General features: G+C 34.3%; 1 protein-coding gene across 1 annotated transcript in view; it reads right to left on the bottom strand.

The window, feature by feature from the left end:
- Positions 1-11,664, bottom strand: part of Rim2 (replication in mitochondria 2) — a 97,250-nt gene that overhangs the window by 27,633 nt on the left and 57,953 nt on the right. Inside the window, exons 4-5 of the mRNA XM_081736660.1 lie at positions 10,450-10,574; positions 2,490-2,703 (exon numbers count right to left, since the gene is read on the bottom strand). Of these exons, the coding sequence (XP_081592786.1) occupies positions 2,490-2,703; positions 10,450-10,574 (339 nt within the window). The remainder of the gene's footprint in view (positions 1-2,489; positions 2,704-10,449; positions 10,575-11,664) is intronic.

Below are 11,664 nucleotides of genomic sequence, written 5' to 3'. Positions count from 1 at the left end.
CCAAAAATATGGACGACAGAGTACTTTCCTGCTTTTCATGTTTGCAGTCTGTAAATCTATGAACAGATTGGTATCTGTTATGAATGAATAATGTTCTTGCTTGAAGTTTGGCCAATTCCAAGAGTCCATTTTACCAAACGGCAGTTCTGACGTTATTTGACTACGGAACATCTTTCTATTTTTTTTATTTTGTTTTAAAAGCTTTTTATCTGTGGGAAACACTTGCAATGCGCCACTGTCACATGACAAGTCCAAGTAAATATACTATTGTGGGTGTCCAAAAGTACATATTGTAAAATACTGTGCAAATCATAATTACGTTTTACTCATAACAATATCTAAAAAAGTTCACTTATTTTTAAAATAATTATTGGTATATGTCGGTAATTATTCTACTATCGTATAGTTAATGATTCAAAAAGAGAAGTCTATACGTTTAAACTGTAAGGAAGTTTAAAGTAAGTCTAGTTTGAGTTATGAGTCAGTTCACATCGTTCTTCTGTGATTACGAGCTTCTTTATATCTATGAAGTAATAAGTAATTTATACTTTGCACGATCTTAATTATGTAGTTTTCACAGAAACACTTTTTTAATGTTTGCTTCACAATTCGCTTCTTATATGTTTCTCTGAAGTTGGCGGGTTTTTAATTCAAACAATGGTGACCAATATAGACAGGTTGCATCAATCTTTCGTGGTAAACTTAGCAGGGATTCCTCTCACGTATCAATATATATATATAATTTAGCTAGTTTATTCAAGAGAGCAGAAGGGATAGATATCAGAGCTCATTTTAATACTAGTATAGTGCTGTCAAAATGTCTTGAGCCGTGGCAAAAATGTGCCCTAAACTCTCACCCGCACGTTGAGCCAATAAGAGTTCTGCTGTTCCTAAGCGAGAGAGCCCTAGCGAAAGGGAGTGGAATTCCTTCATCCAATAGCAGCTCTTGGAATAGAAGACTAGGTATCAAGTCAATGTGGCATATCTTTAGTCAATTTTAACTAAGTCTTTGAGAACTATGGTCTTAGAAGACATTCTGTGTACAAAACCAAAGCTTAGGATCTACATCTGAAAAATATCAATACTACTATTTTAGAAAAATGGAATACAAATAAAAGATGAAAAAAAAAAACTCTTCACTTCATTTTATATATTTCTAGCAGTTTCTTTCGATCGAAAAATTATATATGGTAAAAACAGAGACATTTTCACGATGCAAAGCAGATCCATACATGAATAATGCAATAATGTTCGTCTTCTACGGAGGATCGAAAACAAAACATCGGAAAAGCAAGGCAGAATATATACATAAAATATTCCAACCTACACTTCGAAATGGAAATCAATTCTACTACCTGACTAGAGTTGTAGGAAGAATTATTACATTGTGCTACTTCCTCTCATCTTACGCATACGAATACGTTTGCACAAGCTCTGCATAGTCAAAAGTAGTTTCGGATTTAGTGAAAACTTAAATGAACATAGTTCTGAACAAAGCCAGAACACTGACCAGCCAGCTTCCGCATTTAAATAATAAAGCGTAAAGACATATATCGCTCTACGGAAGTGAGGTGAGAGTTATGCATTGAAACTGGGCATATTGTTCCCTATTTCAAACCAATTATTCCTGGAGAAAGAAAAAAAAAAACGTTGAGAAGAAATAAAAGAAAAGAATATAAGACTGTAGTAACTAATTGGTATATAAGCCTGTAGCAACTAATGGGGATTATATATATATATATATATATATATATATATATATATATATATATATATATATATATATATAAAAGGAAGGAAAATAAAAAAAAATCATAACTGAAATTACCCCGGGCCACTACTTGATACAACTACAACAGAGCAGAGCGACAACGTAATTTTTCTTTATTCAAATAGGTCATATTCTCTCTCTGAATAGGCTCGAGGTTATCTGTATTCCACCCCCACCCACCCCCCCCAAAAAAAAGTTCGTTTCACTAATGCACGTAATATCTGAATGTCCATAAAAGTATAAAAAGACAATGAAACGAACGCTTATCTTCCAAATATTAAACAATAAGGATCGAGTTATTTATTTACCCCCCCCCCCGCCAAAAAAAAATCTGGCCATAGTTCGAACAATAACGGCTGACGAAAAGAAACCAAATAAAATGTACATTTAATTCACAACTTTAACGTTATCTTCGTGTTAGAATAGAACTTCTTTGCTCACTATCGCTTATCTACATAATGACTAAACACTATTCTAACACTGTAATTTACTATCTTTGCACAAACAACGCTGATACAACTAAAAATATGTGTATACTATTACATATCTAACACAATTTATTTTACAATGACTAGATCTAGAAATAAAAGTTAAATTATGAAAGAGAACAATATAGTAATGTTATCATTTAACATGCAAGGTCATTAGATCATCATGCACTTAAGCTGATCTGTTGCGAAACAAAAAAAGAAAAAAAAGCATGCATCAGTTTACTCACCATGAGGATAGGCAATACAGGAAGCTACCGTTTTGGAGATTGCGCCGGCCATCATGAACTCAAGGAAGTCCCTGGAAGTCTTGGCGTCCCCTTCTTGTCTTGCTCGATAGGCCATCAGCTTTGCTTTGATGGCTTCGTAGATAACGAAATGCACCACGGTCTCTGAGATGCCGAAGTATGATGCCGTGATGCCCTTGTAGAATCCACGGATCCCCTGTGAAACATCGCCATGATGTTACTTAGGGGGTAAGGGGCCCGAAGGCCACAGGCAAAGAACAATTTGCAAAAGCAAACAGGGGACTAACAAAATATGCCCCAAACTAAACACAATATGTCGCTATCTTTCATAAACTACAGAAGGTTGTTCGGTTATGTCACATCGATTTTGGGGGGGTACTCACCTTACGAGAAATCTCGCCGGCACCACCACCACCAACAATGGTATTCTATTGGACTCGCAGCTCTGTCGACTATTATCAGACATCAAAGTTTCCATTGAAGCAAACTCCAGCGAAGCACGAGCAAGGAAATTCGGTCCCATTTCTCTCTGGAAGCTTTCCAGACCAGCGAGAGTGCACGGAAGTCGGTATTGGACAAGTCTTTTCAACAGACCAAAGCGCATAAATCAATTGGACTAGCATTAGGGCTCTCCATACATCATGAAACTGAATGACACGAATTCCTAATCGATTTCCCGATAAAAATGCTGGGATGTTCTGGAGGTAAAACTCGAAGTTTGTCCATATCGATCCTCATTAAGTTAGCGTCCGCACCATACAATTACGAATATCCATCTGAAAGATAAGTGTCACAGTGGATTACTAGGAAATTTTTTATTCACTCTCACATTTTTATCAATCTTGTGTTATCAGCAACTTCCCCGCGTAACTAAATCCCACAACAATAATAAACTCAGCAGTAAACTTTTCGGGCAACGGTAATAGCAACTGCAGCGACTCTTGGCATCACAATTACGGTGTGTCGGCGCCTGAATGTGACACAAGCAGTAAGATGAATGTATACTTCATTCACTGTGATGACTGCCTGTGATTTGGACCCCACCAGGCAATTTTCATTAAGTTTTTTGTTTCTCCAGTTTGTTTTTTGTTCTACATTTAGCGCAAAAGCAGATAACGTACGCGGGGTTTTACAAACGCATCTCAGCTGAAAACGTTTATGAAGGGCTGTGTTCACAGTTGATGATGTTAAACTGAATCGCTGGCCCATCACATTGGGTCGTTGGATTTTCCTGAACCTCTACAGTACTCCGGTTGCACAGTCCTTGGAGGACTTCCTGCTGCTGTCCGTCTGCAACTGTATGGCCACATGCTACCGGGCCACAACTTTCACATTGGTCACTCCGAGCGTGAACCCATAATCTCGACACTGGTTCACTATGTGATGTAGGAAAAACAAGAAAACGTCATATCCTTCCCACTGACAGTTTAATTTAGGCACCGTCACCTGACGACACACGATATGCATCTACCTATATATTCAGACACACTACTTCTTTCGACAGCAGACATGTCGTTCTAGCTTCATTCCCCAGATGGTAGCGGTCTTCGTAATTCGATCCGATATACACCGAACAACCTTCTGTATTCTTCCTATTCTCAAAAGAATATTAATAAAACATGGTTAATAGTTTTTCCTAATAAGAAAGGTTTTTGTGGTATGAATGCTACTGTTGATTCTGTAATGTACACAATCGTGAACAAGAATGTTTTGATTCGCCACAAGAGACACATTTATCATACAAAATAATTTGCAAGTATTTGATTTTGGTGCAAGGAAAACGATATTCCAAAATTCAGTACTTACTACTTATATATACTTATGAAATTTTATATGATTTACATTGCTTTGACCAACTTTGGCTTTTCTAAGTATTAAAAAAATAAATAAAAAAGTACTCGAAAATTTTTATCATCATCACAGAAAAAAGCACTAGCAATAACATAAATGTGTATCTCTTTTTCTAGTGGAACGCGGTACAATGTCAATAGGTGTTCGTAAAATATAGAAACAGAATCAAGGAAAAAACTAATGAACATTTATCTCCCTTTTAATCTAAATATCAAAACCTATTTTTAAGGCGAAGATGTTAAATAAACTTAATTATATCTAAGGGAATTCATGTATATTTGATACTGACCAGAAGAAATAGATATTGATTATTCATATTTGAAAACTGTCATTAAATGTGTAAAATAAACTGTTGGGAAATACTATTAGGTCGACATCTGATTGTAGAATGCAAAACGATTCTTAAATAGGAAAAACTATTTTCACGGAAGTTACTAACTGGACTAAAGAATAAAAATCTTCAATTACACAAAATATACACAAAAAAATTAACTTTACAAAGATAAAGTAATATATATATATATATATATATATATATATATATATATATATATATATATATATATATATATATATATATATAGGAATACAACATGACTGCCTAAAATAATAAGAGTCACTGCCTCTTGACCAGAAAATAACTTCAAACCATGACTTACAGAAAAAAAAGATAGAAAAATGTATATTTACTGATGGATGCATAATTAATATTTTAAAACATAAAGCCATCTTACATCGTTATAATGAATGATAACACATACTGTTTCAACGATTCTCTCGCCTCTTCTTCGGCATAACTCCTCCAGCTGCACTGCTAAATGTATGACATGTTCATGGAATTTTTTTCATTATATTTTGCATTTGCTACTTAAGTTTGACGATGAATTTTCTACAATAAAGACAACTTAAAATTACTAATATAATAATAAATTTATATAATGATATTAAATTTTCTGTACACCAAAGATTTGTAAAACGTTTTACTGCCTTGTGACCTATTTCTAAAAGAACATTCTATCAATTTTCCGATCAAGACTTAGAAGTGTGGAACGAACTTGCATAGTATTTATTTTTAAAAGTTATTTCATTCGAGTTAAAGGATTTTTCAAAATGAAAAATTCCATCAACAGGTCATACGTCTAGTAGTGCAGCTGAACATGTCACACTGAAGAGGCAAGCAAAGTCTTGAAACAGAACACTATACTGACCGCAAGGAGTCGTGAATTTGACATATTTTACTATCCAATAGAACACGAGGATGTATCCCGGTCGTCAACTCTTATCCATGGAATATTGCCAGCATCGTCTCGCGTTTTATGGAGAATACCTTCTGAGAGTACAGTGTTGTCGGATTGCTGCTTACTAAGTTTCGTTTGGTTATTTTTTGTTGCTAGTGTTATTTATTGTTCCCGTTTAATTCGAATAACTGTTACCGTTCATGTTATAGTTCTTTTTTCAAGTGCTGCTTTCGTTGCTCGTTCACCATGTCTTCAAAGTTTGGCATCACAGTTGGAACACTTCTGCTGTTTGACGTTTCCTCAACTGTGCGCTCGGGAAGCAGCATCGGAAGGCAATTCCACGAATCGTACCGAGCTCAAGCTTCACGAGTCACTGCGGTCACTATAGACGCTCTTTAATCCTGCACATTCGGGACCACGACTATGCCGAATAAACGATCTTTCCAGATTATCGAATATCAATGTAGTTTTAACGGGAATACCAAAAATAAATTGCTCCAGATAAAAATGCACAAGCGATTAAAACATGTTCAAACGTGATACGTAACTCTCAAGAAAACAAGAAAAGCTGTACTGCAATAAAAACTGACAGTTCTCATAAACACTGATCGAAATAAAAACGCGAGTAGTGCAGTGACACAATATGGCGTTCAAGATCAATATATGTCAAAAAAAAAAAAAAAAATCGATTACAGGATGTACCAAACCTAGAATACCAGATTAAAGAGCGCCTACTGTATATGCTATAATTCATCATAACGATGTATAACCATGATGTTTTTATTTTTAAAAAATAAAACAGAAAATACCCGGAATACTGAAAAAACTAGAAGCAACCAAAAAGTCAATTTACTATATTTTTTTAATTCAAGACAAAATACTTACAATAATCTTTCTGTGTTCCAATTTCGAATCTAAAAATCTTAAATTGGGATGCAGAAGGATTGGTGTATTTTAGCTGTGTGCCCTTGTGAACAATTACCGATTACTGTTTTATGTAAATTTCTTGATTAATTCTTTTTTTTCCGCGCCAAATGGTGTCAGAAAAGAACAATTCGTTGTTCAATTTGTGGAAAATTAGATATTTTTTTCCCCTTTTAGTGCCTTTTAAGTATTAGTACGAATCAAAGTGTTGTTTTTGTTCTCTTAGCTGACAATCAGTATTCACACATTACTGAAATTAAGCTTTTGTTTTAAAGTATTTTGTTATTCTCAATGTAAATCGGTTTGAGTTTTCTTTGCGTGTGCTGATCGATCATGCGTACTGGGACTACACCCGATCCGGATAATCGAAAGAAATGGCAAACAAGGCTTTGAAAAAGGGGGGATTATTGTATGCTATACTGTAGCAAAATTATTGCTGTAATACATACGTAGTTTTACAAACTATACAAAATAAACAGTGGTATAAAACAGAAAAACAGGCGTACGATATGTATGCAGATGTCTAACATGCTGTCTAGTGCACATATTCGCACTGCTATACGCTGTCCACTGTGTGATAACATTGACTAATTATTATACAGTATTCTCGGCGATTTAACGATTTTTCTCAGCAAAATTTTTATTTTTCCTGAAATTGATTCGGATATTTGGCAATACGGACAATCGTCACTACTGTATTTCAAGTTCAAAATACTAAACAATTGATACCACTGACAATAACTTGAACATACGACTTAAGATTACAGAGCTGAACTTTATAATGTGTACGTCTGCTATCTGTGCAAATACTAATATTTGCGTTACATAATGCAGTATATTTTTATATGAGATAGGAGAATTATCACAGCAAAGAACTGATAACATGAAATACAATGTACGAGAAATTGTGTGTACAATGTGGCAATTAAAATAAGTTTACGGTAGTATTTTCGAACTCCTGTTGAGCCCATTAATTCATTAGTGTTTTACAATAATTTTAAAGAATCAAAGCATCTAATTGCAATATAACAATTTTTCAACGTAGCATGAACAGATTACTCTTATCGCCACTGATTGATTACAATGCATGGGATCTTTATGTACAATGTCAGGCTATGTAGAATATTTCCATTTTTCCTTCAGTGTAAATCTGTTGATCTACACTCATAGTAATATCTTCACTCTAACTTCCGAATCTTACTTTATGCTTGACTCATCACAAATAAGCAAATAATAGCCTGAATCAACGAGAAACAACGGAGCACGTATTGAACAGCATATGATTTTCGAGACATTTCTTCCAATGTTTCAAAATCTTTGAAGGAATTTCTTAATCCGAGAACTACACTATATCTGGGGTTTGTTAAACATAAATATCCGTTTGATCAAGAGTGTAATATAGTGACATTCCGGCTGACCAAAAAAACACTATAGTTTAATTAAAAACGTATTAATGTCGCTGCTGCAATTTCAACAATAACAGAAGTTTATTGTAGATAAATGATGGTTCCGATAAATGGATTTACCCGTAAATAGTAGGTGATGAAGCATTCGAGCTGGCAACGCAGCATTTACTTTAGCCCGAAGTGCAAGTTGCACCTCTTTTCTTATTTTAGTTCTAGCCTTCGCGCAATGTTGCGCGTTTCTGTGATCTTCAAATATACCACTGAATATTTCGTTAAGTAACACACATCACTTGTATTTCTGTAATCAATTATTTGAAAGAATTTCTGTAACTACACTATTAATATCTCTATTTAGCAATTTGTTCATCAATGCGAGTAGAAACCACTGTACTCGAAACATGAAATTGGGAAAGTATATTTATTTTATGGTGTAGTTAAATGGCTAGAAAGTATTTCTGGAAATTTGGATCCTAGGGGGGAAGAAGACTCAGTAATTATTTCTCATTTTCATGAGACTGCTTGATCCTATCTTTCACTGAAGTTGAAAACATGAAATTCAACCTATATAAATTCAACTCTCCAAACAAAACAAAACAAAACAAAAAAAAAAAGAAAAGAAAATATCGACTTTTTTTATTTTTATTTATTTATTTATTTTTTTTAAGAGTGGGGTGTAAAGAAGAAGAGAACAAATTAGAATACCTGCAGACGTGAAGTTAAAGTACATGAAGTCCTTACTAAAAAAGCCTGTATAGGGCATTATGCACGTAGATTGAAGGTTGTCAGACAGTACGTTGTGTTGTATATGACTACAAGTGTTTGTAATGCAAGAATGATTCCTACTGTGCAATGAAGTGAATTCAATCGCGGCCATATATAATGAAGCTGCAAAAAAGCGAGTGGTTCTTTTTAGCACTTTTTCATATTGTACTGAAATGATATTTTCCTTCAATATTAGATAAAATTATGGAGAAGATGTAAAATTCATGGTCACCCAGTCCCTAACCCCTCCTAAGTACGAGTCTAAGATTGAAAACACATACACTTGGTATATCCGATATACAGCTAAATTCTCTGTTTTTATCTTATCACGTTTAAGCGTGACTTGGAACACGAAATCCTATTTTAATTCTCATCGAAAAAATATGTCCCTCAGATTGAATGTTAAAACATAGGTCCACGCCTCCTGTGGCCTTTTTGGTCGTTAAATTTCAAATAATCAAATTACGTCTTATTAGCCAAATTTCTACACACAAAACTATAGATCCTTCAAGGGGCCGCTGTGGGGCTTAGTTCGATCTATATAGCATGTACTTTACAGTTCTTGTTGTCCTCTCTCTCTCTCTCTCTCTCTCAGCCGAGTTTGCAAATTCTGAAAACCACATCGGGATATAAACTGAAAGCTTTTAATCACTTCACTATACCGGATAAGGTTAGCCAGCATATTTACTTGACCCCAACCTTTCAACTTTATGACGAATATAATCTGCAAAATGAAGGACTTAGTCAAACAGTTGTGCATGCGTTACTGTGATGTTCTAGCAAGGTCATTTGTCGTATGCTGACATAATTAAAACCGTTATACAAGACACTTGATACTAATCTACTTTAAAATAATATCTTATCTTATTCTTCTATAACTTTATGTGCAATTCCGACAACTAAAAATTCGTTTAAAATTCGAAAAAAAAAAATCAACTGAATGTTAATTAAAAGTTCGGATATTCAAAAGGCTACCGGTATATTTTCTCCCCTTTAATACTATATACAAGATAAACCAAAAGTTGAGTTGCGAATGGTAATCTGTAGTCACAAAAAATTCAAGAATTTTCAAAATATGGAGTAAATGATATTTAACAAATTTTACAGGAGGATCATCTTAAAAGTCATACTGGACATAAACAATGCAACGTAATAATTTAAAAATAAAAAGCTTCCGCTGAAATCGTACCTTAAAATCATTATAGAATTAATTATATTTTTCGGATTATAGAAATAGATATCGAATTTCTAGGAAGTCATTGAAATGTTTTCTTGAATCTCAATCATTTTAGACTGGAAGAACACGAAAGGGAAATAATTATTAATGTGTATTTTTCCTGATTCTATTATTAATTTTTTAAGCGTCTGTTAAACAATTGTCAGAATTCAATGGAATTTTTATTTGAGCTCTTAAAAATGCTTAGTTTTACAATTTAGTTCTCAACGGTATCACTGAATCTTCTGTAAAATCTGTCATTTATGCATTAATGGCGTCAATGGTATAATTTGAGCTTATAAATCTACACAGTTCATTGACAAAATCATCTACAACTACACTCAATGTTTCATAAACCTAATTTTAATACTAATAAACAACTGTTTAGTAAAACAAACCATACACCACACACAAAAAAAATATTTTGAATTACTATCAGTATGAAATGAATTCATGCGTGAATTATTTCACTCTAACTGCACTCCACATGCTTTTATTTCAAAGAACTTGGTTTGGCTTTGATAACTAGATGACTGGAAACTTACTGCTTGTCTATATATCCGTTTAATACATTGGGCTGCTGACATTCGGTGGCCATTTCTTGCTTGATCCAACTGTAGTCTTGTTTTTACAAACCATATTGGATTAGTAGCTGTACATGCAACGAACCCTGAGAAAAAGAAAGAATAAATATAACAATGATTTTAGATAAATACTTGGTACTGTATGAAACAAGTAAAGCAATTTACCATTTAACACAAACATTACATTGTTCACATGTATTTAGTTCAAACTTCTTTCTTTGATGAGCTGTTTTCAACAAAAAAAAAAAAAAAATCAACGAACGTTAATTTCAGTGGCAACAGGAAATATTATTCGTATAAACCAATAATGATTTACTAGTACAGTTTTAGTTGAGTTGATTTTGAGTTTAACGTCCCGTTCAGCACCGAGGCTATATGAGACGTGGACCTACTGATTAACGTGGAATCCGAACCACATGTGCTCCCGCCGGGAATCGAACCCTGGTCCCCCACGCCAAAGGCGCGTACGCTAACCGCTTAGCCACGGAAGAGCTTGTACAGTTTTAGTATGGGCTGCCATTTCCTTCTGTAACAACTTAAACAGCTAACCTGACCGCATTGTTGGATTCTTCTCTCTCTCTACTCACAGGAAGGTGCCCCTTTAGACTAAAAGACACCTATAATTAGTGTAAGTGAATGGTTATGAAAGAATTGGTAAAGTAAAAATGTGGGAGGAAACAACTCCGAGAAAGTACATGGACACAATACTGTCCATCACGAACTCACACGGCCCGCGATCGATCGAATTCAGGACCCCTCGCACTAGAGGTACGAGTTCTACCATTGAGCTCCCATGCCCTATCGTCATGTATGTCGTCGTTTTACATTCACCTCGAGAACGACTTATTTCTGCAATTTCAGATAGATATTTGAATATTTTTATTAATATTCTGTATCATCTACATGATGTCTGCAAGTAGCTGATTCTATCATTTGCTTCATTCTTATTTTTCCTAATCACGTTTTTTAACGTGAAGTTAGACACCATTATTTACGATGTACAAACGGAAGTTAACTTCTGAAAAGTAATTGGGTGAGTATACATTTAATGTTAAAGTACCAAAAGTACACGCATTGAAATTTAATGCATTTCACCATTAAGGTTATACAGAACATCTATAAAAGCGTTGAAAACAACGGAAAAGATAAACAGTTTATTATACTTTCAACTCTAAG

The sequence above is a fragment of the Thermobia domestica genome, chromosome 13 (assembly GCF_964235325.1).
Source record: "Thermobia domestica chromosome 13, izTheDome1.hap1.1, whole genome shotgun sequence".
Classification (NCBI taxonomy): Eukaryota; Metazoa; Arthropoda; class Insecta; order Zygentoma; family Lepismatidae; genus Thermobia; species Thermobia domestica.
Note: the sequence above shows the minus strand (reverse complement) of the source record. Positions and strands in the feature narration are given on the sequence as shown.